Source organism: Anopheles coustani, chromosome 3 (assembly GCF_943734705.1).
Source record: "Anopheles coustani chromosome 3, idAnoCousDA_361_x.2, whole genome shotgun sequence".
NCBI classification, from domain to species: domain Eukaryota; kingdom Metazoa; phylum Arthropoda; class Insecta; order Diptera; family Culicidae; genus Anopheles; species Anopheles coustani.
In genome coordinates this window covers 65,331,621-65,344,451 of record NC_071288.1, presented here as the reverse complement: position 1 = coordinate 65,344,451, position 12,831 = coordinate 65,331,621, and the positions used below count along the sequence as shown (strand labels likewise).

Below are 12,831 nucleotides of genomic sequence, written 5' to 3'. Positions count from 1 at the left end.
TTTTGGCGCCATTTCTCAATCACAATATCCGCCCGCTGGAACAAAGATATATTCCGCGACGATCGTACGGGAATGGTGGTTTGATACAACTGTTTTATTATTTGTTAATTTATCACAAGAAAAACTACGATGGAGCAAAGTTTTCGAGAAAAAATTGTGGAGGAAATATCGCTACAATTCCCCTGCCGTGAAACTATCATTCGCAAGTTGTACCAGTACTATGGGACAGGGGATCCTTTTCCGCCTGCTATCTACATGTACGGTCATACCTCGACAGGGAAATCGTCCGTTCTTGAATCGTTGTTTTCACGCTTGGACGGTATAAGATACGTAGTACTTAACACGATCGGTGCCTATACGAACAAAATCTTCTTCGAAACTATCGCTCAAGAGTTGCAAGATCATTTGTTGTCTTCGGCAAACAATTATAGTTACAGTCGCAAACTTGAGTACATGAAAGACTTCCTCGCAGAGCTGCGGAAACTCGAACCTGCCTTTTCGTACGTCATTGTACTCGAGAATGCTGAGCGTTTACGTGATATGGACCATAATGTGCTCCCGATGATGCTGCAGCTTCCTGAAGCCACGGGATTGAACATATCCGTTGTGCTGGTTTCATCGTTGCCGTTCGAGAAATACTACACCAGAACCGGCCTGCCGCCGTTGATAAAATTGTTCGTGCCCGAGTACACACGGGACGATATACAGCGGATATTGATGAACGATTATGAGAAGGTATATTAAAAACTTTTTTCTTAGCTACCAATTGCACGTTACTCCATATTTTTATTCTATTTGGCAGATTAAGCTGGATGCATGCGATAGAACCAATTTCTGTGATTTATCCCCAAGCGAGCAGGCGAAGCGAAGTAGTCTGGTAGAAAAAACTCTAACTAAAGAATTCTACGCCAACTATGTGAACATCTTTCTTAGCACCTTTTGGAAGGTTTGCCGTGATGTGAAGGAGCTGCAGCTGGTTGCTAACGAGTGCTTCGTGAAATATTACGAACCGGTGCTAGAGGGAACGATCGACGCGCAGGATGCGATGAAACTTTGGCGTAATATTTCGAAAGTCATGAGATCCGCCCTTAGTACGATCTACATGCGCATGGGAATGGTCAGCCAGCAGGACGTTCCGGTGCGTCTAGCTCAAAACATAGAGTTGCCCTATTACGCCAAATATTTGCTAATTGCGGCGTATTTAGCAAGCCACAATGCTGCCAAGGAGGACAAACGTCTGTTTATGAAAAATCATGGAAAACAGAAGAAACGACTGCAAACCGTTAATGCACGTGCCAAGGTAGTGGAAAAAATGGCAACACAACTGGGCCCGAAACCGTTCAGCGTGGACAGACTGCTGGCAATTTTCTACGCCATCATAGACGAAAAGGTTGGATTAACATGCAATCTATTGGCGCAGATCCCAACATTGATGCACCTCAAGTTTCTCACGTGCTCTACGGGTGAAAGCAGCACCTTGGAAGGATCGTCACGACTGCAATGCAACGTCGGGCTGGACTTCATCGTGCAGATTGGCCGTATGGTCGGGTTCAATGTGCGCCAGTATTTGAGTGATTTTGTTTAGCTGGCTACGATTTTTATTAAATATTCCGGCAGATCAGAAATATGAATCGTTTCGCAAAGGGTTGTATCACGTGATCGGAGCTGCATAAGGCCAGTTTTCAGGGATTCGTTGTTAAGCACGATTGTATATGGTACACCGATGACATCCAGATGGGCAATCCGCCGCTGGTAGCTGCTTTCTGGCGTTTTACCGTGTTGTTCCAGGGCGCAGTTGAGTACGGAAATTTGTGCCTTGCGAAGAACAATCGAGAGATGCTTAGAAAGATCTTCCAGATCGTGCCGTAGGGAATCATCTGCGAATAAAATGCGGAAATGGAATACAATAAAATATCATCCAAGTCTCTGTACGTTTTACTTAGTTCAAATACCTTGCGATTGGTACACGATACCGCACTTGAACGGCGCAATTTTCCGATGTATTTTTACACACTTCCCAGATGAATGGGATTCTAGAGCATCCATCAAAATGGCTAATGTGGCACGCGTAAGCTCATGCCGTACGCGCACCACAGAAGGTTTGATTTTCTTCTTCGAATTTGGAACCGTCAAATGAAGTTTGTCCAACTCATCTTCTCCTAGTCCCTTGGGCAACAGTTCTAAATGCTCCAGCTCCAGTGCGATTGGTTCGTCCATTCGTTCAGCGAATCGGGAACATATCGATACAGTTGTGGTTTCTGCGTTTTCGCTGGCCTTTGCATCGGAGATAAAGTATCGTCCGGGATTATCGGAAAAACGCATCCACCATATCTTGCGCTGCCGTTGTGTTTGATAAAGAAACTGTTTTGCCATCTGCGGTGGTACAAGGTAGGTCGTACACAACTCATTAGCCACCGGGAGCTCCAGCGAAAAGTGGTCTCCAAGCATCACCGAATAGTTGCTCTTTTCCTGCTCTACCGTAAGACCAAAAGGAAAACTTAAAGGATAATTTTCCCGTATAAAGTTAAAGTTTTCTCTTAAATTCAAGCTGCCACTGCCGGTATATACGGGTACGGAAGTTGTACCAGCCATTGAACTGCCTATCATGTGGTTCCACTGCTTGCGCAGATTGTCGTACAGCATTCGACCGATAGGCGTGAGAGATAATTGACGAACTACATTGTCTTCAATAATGAAATCTACAAATTTACTACGTCTGCAGGCCTCCAACAGCTCCACAAACGATTTGCCTACTCGAGCTTTATTTACCATTTCGCTCATTTGCCAAACGAATAAAAAGTTGTTTTAATTGAAAGGACAATTCATCATTCGATACGCTATGACTGCTCGAGAGGAATGTTTCCTGGAGGAGCTACAAAATATTCCTCTTCAGTAATGGCAGCGTTCTTGAGCACTTCCTCCTGACAACCACCATCGTCGACTATATCCGGCCGTAGCGTTAGCTTGTGTTGTTCCAACACGCAATATAGTGGTTGAACACCATCTGTTTCAATATGAAGAATCCTTGAAGCGAATTCGATAGAATCTTGTAATGTTTTGTAAGCCTCCCTATACAATAAAAATAAAAGAAAAATGATAAGTACAACTTCCATGACGTAACAATTTATGCTTTCTTACTTGCTGTCGAGGTTTACAAGTGACAACCGCTCCAACAATCGGACAGTTTGGTCAGTAAGAACAATCGGTGTAGTTTTTCCAGGCCCGCTTTCATTCACCTCCGTGGAGCTCTTAATAGGATTCTGGGGCACTTTAGTCGGGTACCGTAGACGCTTTGCCTCCCAAATGCGGTTCTGGATGTCCTTTGTGACAGAGGGTGGCGGCGGAGTGGCATGTACCGTAGCGAAACTTCTATGTACGATTCGCGTAGCAATTCCTCGAAACATGTTCAATTTTCCAAAATTGTATTTCACACGCCATCCACTATTTATCACCGTGTAATTAGATAACGACCGCACCGAGAACAAATCAACAACAACAATCAACAAACAAACCTGACAGTCCAGGGTATTTATAAAATACGAATTGTTGACAATTTCATTTGTAGGTTTTTCTTAACTACCAACAACCTTGGTTTTCATCTGACTATCTTTTCTAAAAATCGAACAGATAAAAAATTATTACTTTCTTAAATGCAAGTATGCCAGGTATAGATTTTGTAAATTTCTTTTTTCTACGAGTAAGTAGTTTATTGTTTAAAATTTTTAGTAATGTTTACTAAAATGAACAGGTCACGCAACACTGTTCTGCCCATCACTATTTAACTGTTTTTAAAGTTGTTTTGATAAACTGTTGTCATTTGTACAAACCATAACAAAATCATGTGCGGCATATTTTGTTACATTTGCGCCGGTGAAAATCCTTCCGAGGGTGAAGCCATCGTGAGTAATAATTTGTTTTTAATAACTCCATTATATTCGAAATGTATCTCCTCTTTTCAGCTACAATCATGTATTGGCTTGCTCAAAAATCGTGGACCAAACCAAAGCGCTCAGGTTTGGGTCGGTACGCAGGCACTTTTCTATGGTTCCGTCCTATGGCACCAAGGGGCAACGTTGTGCAGGCAGCCTGTGGAGACCGACAAAACGGTTATGGTATTTAATGGAGACATTTTTCAACAACGAGACGATGTAGAAAAAAGCGATACCCTTTGGTTGTTGCGAAGAATCGAATTGTGCCAAAGTGACAACGATCTTTGCCAACTTTTTGGCCGGCTTCGGGGTCCGTTTAGTGTGATATTCTTTCGAAAAAAAGAAAATAAGCTTTTCTTTGCCCGTGATGCTGTGGGACGAAATTCATTATTAGTTGGAAAGACCCCAGATGCAAATTGGTTTATCACTAGTGTTGGTGGTAAGTCTCATTTTTTTCGCAAGGTAAAATAAAAAGTGTGGCATAATTATTGGTTAATTATAGGTAATATTTCTGGCTGCACAGTTCATGAGCTTCCTCCATGTGGTTTATATTACATCGACCTAGCACACCTTAACGAGAAACATCCGTTTGCCGTTTACCCCTGGAGAGAAGACTATTCAGAGGCCGAACGAATATTTGGAGAATTAACCATTAGGCATCATATCATTCTTGATCAGTTGCCTAGTTTAGTACCAGAAAAAGTGAGTAAAATAATTCAAATATGATTTATGTCACAGGTGTGCTTTTTTTTCTAGCCCCAATACGAATTCCACAAAATGTTCAATAACACATCGCCACTTGTTGAAAACTTGTTTGATTTTATTTCTCAATCCGAGGACATTAACAATGTGTGCGACCAATTGCTATCTGCGTTACGTATGTCGATTAAGGAGCGCGTGGTGAATACCACCAAATCATGTAAAATTTGTCTTCCGATGTCAACGAAATGCAGTCACGCTAAAGTGGGCATACTTTTCTCAGGCGGTATAGATTGTACAATTTTAGCCTTGCTAGCCGATGAGTATGTTCCTGACAAAATTCCAATTGAGTTATTGAACGTTGCCTTTGAAAAAATAAACCGCACGTCGTCGCAGCAGCCTGTCGAATGGAACGTTCCCGATAGAGTCACAGGAAAAGCTTCGGTAGAAGAACTACGGCTTCTACGTCCTAATCGGTAAATATGTTCACTGTGTCCCGCACACGATGTTAGACTTAATTCTAGATTTATGTTTTAGGAAGTGGATTTTTGTAGAGATCAATGTTTTACGAAGTGAGTTGGGACTCCACCGTAACAGGATTTCCGATCTAGTATATCCCTTATGCAACGTGTTGGACGAGTCATTGGGTGCTGCTCTGTGGTTTGCTTCGAAAGGCGTTGGAATGTGCAACGGAGAACCCTACACAAGTAGCAGCCGAGTAAGTATTGGTATTTGAGTGATTGCTTTTCAAATGCCCATAATTTTTTTTCTCAATTTTAGATCCTGCTGTTAGGGTCTGGAGCGGATGAACTTTTCGGAGGGTACACCCGACACAAAGCCGCATTTGAACGTTGTCTGCGAGACCCAGAAGTCGTTGCCGGGTCCACCGAATCATTCGAGAATGCATTCCACGCATTGAATGAGGAGCTTAATTTAGACTGGAATCGTCTGCCAAGCAGAAACCTGGCTCGCGATGATAGGGTTATAAGCGATCATGGGGCAACCCCGAGAACACCGTACCTTCAAGAAGATTTCATTGCAATTGTACGGTCATTGAAGGCTTGTCAGAGGTGCTATCACCCGCTTGGTCCCGGGATTGGTGATAAGCTGATTCTACGCATCTGTGCCTATAAGCTCGGTCTACGAGAGGCCTGTATTTTACGCAAACGTGCATTACAATTTGGCTCTAAGATTGCTGATAGGAAGCAGAATGCGATGGATCGATCATCATTTTTGGATCATTAAAGGTTTAATCAAATCAATCGTGAACTCGTTCGTTTATGATGATGGCAACACAATGCAAATATTCCATAATCGTTTTTAATTTCCAGCTTACTCTGTTCTTTTTGTAAAATTTTCACAACGATTATTTTTTTGAAATTTATGGCAAAAATGTCATCCACGCGATGCTTCCGTGTGCATATTTTCGTAAGTGAGTTTTTCTTTATATATACCTTGATATTTCCCAGGCTTTTTTTTGGTGACATTTTGTGGCTATTCAGTCTAGCAAATTGCTGTTGTTGAGTTGATCAGTGCTTGTTTCCACATAAATTTCTATAATGCCGGATAAACCAACTAAAACGGAAGCCAAAAAAGATGATGTAGCTGAACTTGAAACGCAATTCATCATGCGCATGCCAAAGGTTTGTATTTTAAGGCCGTTGCTATCAGCTTTCATGTGTTTATGCTAACATCACCGCTCTGCGACCATCAGGAACCGTCGGGTGCTCTTCGTGAGGCGATTCAAAGTGGCGCAAATAACTTGAAGGATCGACTGTTTATCCGTTTGGACAACGATCTACGTTATGGGGAGGTCCGGTTCGACCATTGGTTGCTCCACGCCAAGGTGGTTGATCTTCCAACTATCATAGAATCGCTGAAAACGATTGATTCGAAAAACTTTTATAAAACCGCCGACATTTGCCAAATGGTAAACATTATTCGTTTGTATATTGGAAGATTACGAACTTATTATTAATCGTTGCATCCGTAGATGATTTGCAAGGAGGAGCCCGATCAGCAGTCCGCGGAAGAGGAATCGCCGAATAAGAATAAGAAAAAAGATCCTAACAAAGTTGACAAGAAGTACCTTTGGCCGCACGGAATTACACCACCGTGTAAAAACGTACGCAAACGACGGTTCCGTAAAACGTTGAAGAAAAAATATGTCGAGGCGCCGGAAATAGAAAAAGAAGTGAAACGGCTATTGCGGGTGGATAACGATGCGGTGAACGTCAAGTGGGAGCTCATCACCGAGGAGGAAGATCCAAACAAACCGTCCCCGGGTTCGGGAACGGACAACGGGGCCCCGAACAAGAGCCCATCGAAGAACACTAAAAAGAGTAGTTACAACAAGGAGTTGGGCGAGCACGATATCTTCGGTGAGGAAGTTTCCGATTCCGACGAAGAAGATAATCCGATCAACAAGAACATCGACATCGACGAAAGCAGCCGGTTGTCGGCGGAAGCTGACGATAGCCGACTGTCCGATTCCAGCTCCTACCAGGGAACGCAACAGGGTGAACGGAATCCAGCGACCGAATTTAACAAGAGCATGTTCAGCGGAGCTGGTTCTAGCAGTGGATATCGGGCGTCTCGGCGTTCCGACACGGGTGCCGGTGGATCGAAGTCCATGTCCTACTTCCAGGGTGAGAGCTCACGTATGGATTCCGATAACGATTCGTCCGACATGCCACAGGGTGGCGGTTTTGGCAATAGTCAAAACAGCAACGCGAACAGCGCAACTGCTAGCGTTAACAATAATGCGCGAATCTATGAGCTTCAGCGACAAATTAGCGACCTTAAAGCGCAACGAAACCAGAAGGAGCAAGAAATTCGGACCATCGAAAATCAAACGCTGCGGCAAAGGCTGCAAGACAAGCTGGATAGCTTGCTTATGGAGATTGAAGATAAGGAAAAGGAGGTAAGGCTATCGACGTTCATCAAAGTCCATCATTAAGTAAAACAAAATCAAAATTACCGATTTTGCTTATTCTTTTTTCAGATACAAGATCTTCAGGCTGGAGATAAATATAATTTGGATTAAAAATTTGCGAAGATAAATGCGGGCAATCCAGCGGATTAGTCATCGTTTCAAACAATATATGTATTTGTTTTGTATCTAATAAACTATATATATAGCCAAATAAACTTTAGATGACAATATTGTGGGCTGCAAGATATACTCAAGTACTTTACAATTCGCTACCGTTCAACGACATGGGACATTTTTCGTTGAATTTATTTTTGAAACATTGACTTGTCGTTTTAGTTTGTGAACTAAAATAAATTGATAAGCTCACTGTAGAAACCGGTCTTACCTTCATTAAAATAATGGTATTGTAACATTTGTACGTAGGCATAAATCCTTTTCACAAAACTTACCTTCTTTTTGATTAGCAACTCAAGTTAGACAATTGATGACAACAAAAAGTCTAGTTATTGACGAATAGAAAAACGGTAAGGCATAAACTTCGTCTATAAAAAGGATTTATTTTTCTTTGTAAACAGTTATAAGATCGCTTCTACGGCGCTTCTACGGCGCTCTGGGGAATGTGTGTGTTGTGTGTGTCTTTTTTTAGAAATGTAAGTCTCGTGTGTATAACTATGTTTTCCCGTTTACAATAACTACAATAAACTTTACTTTGTTTTCACTGCATAAGGCAATCGTTTGCTTCTGGTGAGTTAAATATGTATGTAATGTTCCATTTGTTCCTAGTCGTGAATGAGGGAGTGCGTGACTCCGGGGCTTTAGATTACCGATACTGAGTATATAATACGAATATTGGATCAATTTTGTAAGTTTGTTTTTCTTCGGGGTAAGGAAAAGTGCTTATATCCCTTGTCGCCGGTTGTATTATCGCTACAAAATATGCTACTGCTATGCGATTAACAAAAAAAATACTGTATAATAGTGTACGCAGTAATGGGAAATACTTCTACAGAAAGGATGAACATGAAAGAGGGGTTTGGTCACAGCGAAGAACAGGATAGAACAGGTGGCCTGGTCAGGAGTATGCTCGTACCTTCACTTCGGCCGCCACACAACGAACATGTCGGCAACCGGTAGGACAATGATTAAAAAATACTATAACGTCTATATAACTTTGCACCAATGCCTGCATGCGTTTGCTGACCGTGTTTTTCTTCCCATGCTTTGTCCCGTGTTGTGCTTCCCAACACGCTGTGTTCTGCTTACGTAACGAACGTGCCTTTTCTATGTTTACCAACTCTTTTTCCGAGATAATCGCAACGCACGGTGTGCCCCTGAAGCTTAAGTTACGCAGTTTCCAAAATGTTAAGTACAACAGTTCATAAACAATGCTTCAGTTCTCCTAAGATATTTGGTATTTGATAATAAGGCCAACGCGTGTGTGCATACCTCTTGTTGCTGCTGAATGAGACGGTCCATTTCCTTGCAATTCTATGTACTCTGTCCCATCACTTTTCACTCACAATTGAATGAAACGAACAAACACGATGATGTTTCACATTTTTCTAACAGAACCCCTTAGACCAGCGGCCTATCTTTCTCCAATCAACTCTGCTGGTCAACTCAAATGTGATTGCTTTTACTCGATATAATTGATAACGATTGTATTAAGGTTTGTTGAATGTAAGTACCATGCAGGATATTATTTTAAGTATTTGTTGTCGCTGTAGATTTCTCGCAAGTATTCCTATTTTCTCTGTCTCTTTTCAAGCTCTATCGGATACCTGACTATCGGTCAGGTCTATCCTTCCCATAAACTGACTACCAATCGACCTCAATCAACGTCCTCAAACAAAAAACACAAACTTCGTTCTGTTCCTTCGTTTGCGCACAAAAATCTGTTTCCCGTAAATGGAATGGAAAGGCACGGTTAGAGAATACTATTGACGACATCGATAATATACCGTTTAAAAACATTCGCCCCGCTCTGTGGCTGACCTTTTATTTGTTTTTGTTTATCACAATCGAGGATCGATCTATGTCGTGAGCCTGGAAGCGGGCTATAAAAACTGACCCGATGTTCCTCCTGAGCAACTTTTGCATTGTTTATCTAATTGAACCTTTTTCAAATGTTTGAATCTTGGTTTGGAATGTTCATTTATGTTAACAGTGGTGTCACACCGTGTCTTTTAAGCTTATGGTTTGAGTTGTGGGAAACTCGGTTCTATTAATTGTGGTTGCTGTGTTTGCTGGTTTGCTTATTCCAGCAAATAAAACAAAATTTTCAAAAAATGTGGGCAGACTTTCGACATCCGTGAGTAGGATAACTGCCAGGCACTTGCACTTGCACCGGACGCTCAAAAGATAACTTTCCCGCATCTAGACAGAGACGCATCTAAACAGAATACTACATGGAATCATTACAATCAAGCCGTCACTAGCGGATCCTTCTTCCCGTCGATGACACACTCTTCCAGCCCGGTAGATAACGAGGAGATGATTATGATGGTCGTCCCCGACTAACCCCACCACTTACAAATGCAGTACCCCGTCCTTTTGCGAGATGAGATTACTTTCCTCGAGCGTAACCGGTTCTATCAGGTCCACCACCTCGTCCTGGTCGTCCTGATCATTGTCATCCGAACCGGTCGTCTGCTGCGACTGGTGCGAACCGCCGGACAGTTGACTATTGCGCGAGAACGAACCCCGCCGCGGTGGAGCGAGAGTTCGCTGGTTGGCAGGCTTTACGGTGATGATGAGATTGGAGCTGTTGGCCACCATCATGTCCGTCACCTGATCAAGCGTTTTCCCCAGCACCTCGATACCGTTCACTTCCAGAACTTCGTCGTTGACCGCCAGGAGACCGGTACTTTCCGCCAGGCCACCTGGTACGAGACGAGAAATAAATATGCCCGGTAGCTTTTCCAACCCGTTCGCCGTCACTCGCACCGAAGTGCCATCCCTGTTGGGGAGAGGTAAAGAACAGAAGAGCCACCGTTAGCCACCGATCGGTTGAGGCTATTGAAACACAACACATTTTGCAACACAAATTTACCGAATGTAAAATCCTAATGGCTTGTCGCTGCCATGCTTCAGTAACCGGACTCGTCGACATGTTTCGGGGACAATATCCACATCGATGATAGCGGATACCTGAAGTTCCAATCGAAATTAATTAACAGTCGTTATATTTTGAAGTTGCTAGTAAACAAACTTACCTGTCGAAAATCATGCGGATTTGATATTGCTAATCCTTTCGGTTTTACCGGAGTTTGTCCAAGAATACTGCTGATGAGATTTCTCGGCCTGATGGTCCCATAACCCGTTCGCTCCTCCAGACTATCACCTTTTAAATAAGTTAGTTAGTTTAGAAATCATTTCAGTACATAAGTTTTGATTGATTAAATTCGATTGAGTATAAATGAAATCGTAGCGCTTCCGTTGAAAGATTAAAATAAAGAAATATCTCTACGTTGCCACCCAATATTTGCGGAAAGTCATATATTCTTTTGAACGACCCGGGAGGGCAATTTCAAACGCCTTTAACATATTAATGCATTTAAAGCTTCAGAATACAAAAACTTCTTATAGTCCAACTTCAACTAGCCCCAAATGTTTTCACTTGAAAAATTAATGAACTATCCATCATCGAAACCTCTCTTACTTGAAATTATTTAAATAGTGTTAGGCGAAGATCGCAATCGGAAACGGGCGAAAACTAATTAAGACAAATAGTAGCGGGATTGCGCGGGAAGCAGCGGGTTCAAGCGGGTACCGCGAAACACATTTCGATTAACGATCCACCGACAATCCAACCTCGATGCGAGCTGAGCCAGACATACAAAAGTGTGCGTAAAAGATGTACCGCGAAGGCGAACGATACTGATAATCACACACCCCCGCCCGTCCTAGTTCCATCCAGGTTGCGGCCAATCAATCAACTTCCATTATCCATTATATGCTAACACTAACGGTGCACTTGCCGTAAATGGAACGGCATACTGGGCCTCACGGGACGAGACCGTATGAATCATTCGTAGAGACACTTACGACATCCCCTATGGGTGAACTGTGTTTCTTATCCACTAGCAACGCTCGAACGATACAACTGCTCTTCCGGAGCACTTCAGATAGCAACTGCATACGGGAAAGGGGTTTTATTATCGTCGTGATCCTACCTTTTTTCTGAATGATCACCCGCAGCAATGGACGTGCCGTAGTGAGCGCTCTGCCAAAGTTATCGTCGTTGTTGATTGGCAGTAGATCATTATCCCGCGGGTCGATGTAGGAAACCAGCAGCTGGGACCGATCCAGTTTATGTAGCCGCTCGATTAGCGACTGAAACTCCTCGAAGGAATGCTGTTCGGAGCGTTTGACGGACCATCGTCGGAATTCAGCATCAAACTGCAGCAAGATGCGCACGTTGTTTTTTATCAATCCCACAGCGGATGGAATTGTATAGATGAGAAAAACCCAATAAATATGCAGTTTTAGATCCAACGTTAAGGAAACGTAGTACGCACTGCGAACCTGAGTGAAATTTTGGGGTAAAAGTACAACTATCTTACCTTTGACTTAATTTCTACACGATCACTGTCGAGCTTAGGGTGAGCTGTTTTGCTTTTAGACATTTTTCACTTGCATCTAATCATTTAACTTGCGGAATAATAATTAAAAATGTACACTGCAACACTGCACTCGTGGGACAATGCGAAGCGATGCCTTGGGGTGATGTGTAACGATTTTCGTGCCAAGCCGATGCACTTGTTTGTGGGTTGCTGCGTTACGTGCTTCACAGTAAGAAATTTCCACAGGAATAGTATAAAATCCCACTTTACACTTCAGCAATCTGGCCCCAGTGTCGCGAGGTTGAAAATGGTGCAAAACGGATTGGTTTCAGGGAAAATTTCTTTTTCCGAATTCACACAAACGTGGAATAAACAGGTAGTTTAGTTATTCACAATCATCGGAGCACAGAACGTAGCTTATTTTTTGGGCCTGAATATAGAGTACACAAACGGAGACGTATCACAGAATGCTCTTCAAACGGCTGGCGACATAACGCGAACGGAGGCGGATAGCTAGCAGTGTATGGACAGCAAAAAATAACAAACGGAAAACAAATTCCTCGCCGATGAGAAATACAAACGCACTACAATTCTTGCTTCATTACACACGACCCCTCGGTAGGAGTTTATCGGTATGTAAAATCGAAGAAACGGGAATGAAAAAATGTGACAGTCTAGCTAGTTCGTTAGCGGTCATGTTTAT

General features: G+C 42.7%; 6 protein-coding genes across 7 annotated transcripts; 3 read left to right on the top strand and 3 right to left on the bottom strand.

The window, feature by feature from the left end:
• Positions 1-59: 59 nt before the first annotated feature.
• LOC131259841 (origin recognition complex subunit 5) lies at positions 60-1,585 on the top strand. Its single transcript, XM_058261438.1, has 2 exons — positions 60-735; positions 803-1,585. The coding sequence occupies exons 1-2, from the start codon at positions 130-132 to the stop codon at positions 1,583-1,585; spliced, it is 1,389 nt and encodes a 462-aa protein (XP_058117421.1). The 5' UTR covers positions 60-129.
• On the bottom strand, positions 1,582-2,795 carry LOC131259853 (DNA polymerase subunit gamma-2, mitochondrial). Its single transcript, XM_058261460.1, has 2 exons — positions 1,953-2,795; positions 1,582-1,877 (listed from the first exon to the last, which is right to left on the bottom strand). Exons 1-2 carry the CDS (start codon positions 2,779-2,781, stop codon positions 1,582-1,584), a joined length of 1,125 nt encoding a protein of 374 aa, XP_058117443.1. The 5' UTR covers positions 2,782-2,795.
• LOC131265389 (glutamyl-tRNA(Gln) amidotransferase subunit C, mitochondrial) lies at positions 2,707-3,599 on the bottom strand. Its single transcript, XM_058267650.1, has 3 exons — positions 3,588-3,599; positions 3,139-3,512; positions 2,707-3,069 (listed from the first exon to the last, which is right to left on the bottom strand). Exons 1-3 carry the CDS (start codon positions 3,597-3,599, stop codon positions 2,838-2,840), a joined length of 618 nt encoding a protein of 205 aa, XP_058123633.1. The 3' UTR covers positions 2,707-2,837.
• Positions 3,600-3,839: 240 nt separating this feature from the next.
• On the top strand, positions 3,840-5,881 carry LOC131259835 (asparagine synthetase domain-containing protein CG17486). Of its 2 annotated transcripts, XM_058261428.1 has the most exons (6): positions 3,840-3,899; positions 3,960-4,368; positions 4,432-4,619; positions 4,686-5,104; positions 5,166-5,346; positions 5,409-5,881. In XM_058261428.1, exons 1-6 carry the CDS (start codon positions 3,840-3,842, stop codon positions 5,871-5,873), a joined length of 1,722 nt encoding a protein of 573 aa, XP_058117411.1. In that variant the 3' UTR covers positions 5,874-5,881. The 2 variants fall into 2 exon arrangements, with proteins under 2 accessions (XP_058117411.1, XP_058117412.1); XM_058261429.1 differs by lacking the exon at positions 3,840-3,899 and having other exon boundaries at positions 3,997-4,368; positions 4,432-4,631.
• A 265-nt stretch (positions 5,882-6,146) lies between these two features.
• LOC131259847 (transcription initiation factor TFIID subunit 7) lies at positions 6,147-8,283 on the top strand. Its single transcript, XM_058261454.1, has 4 exons — positions 6,147-6,271; positions 6,343-6,558; positions 6,622-7,551; positions 7,633-8,283. The coding sequence occupies exons 1-4, from the start codon at positions 6,188-6,190 to the stop codon at positions 7,672-7,674; spliced, it is 1,272 nt and encodes a 423-aa protein (XP_058117437.1). The 5' UTR covers positions 6,147-6,187; the 3' UTR covers positions 7,675-8,283.
• A 1,238-nt stretch (positions 8,284-9,521) lies between these two features.
• On the bottom strand, positions 9,522-12,739 carry LOC131259858 (partitioning defective 6 homolog beta). Its single transcript, XM_058261465.1, has 5 exons — positions 12,129-12,739; positions 11,739-11,964; positions 10,779-10,906; positions 10,616-10,713; positions 9,522-10,522 (listed from the first exon to the last, which is right to left on the bottom strand). Exons 1-5 carry the CDS (start codon positions 12,189-12,191, stop codon positions 10,093-10,095), a joined length of 945 nt encoding a protein of 314 aa, XP_058117448.1. The 5' UTR covers positions 12,192-12,739; the 3' UTR covers positions 9,522-10,092.
• Between the last annotated feature and the right edge of the window lie 92 nt (positions 12,740-12,831).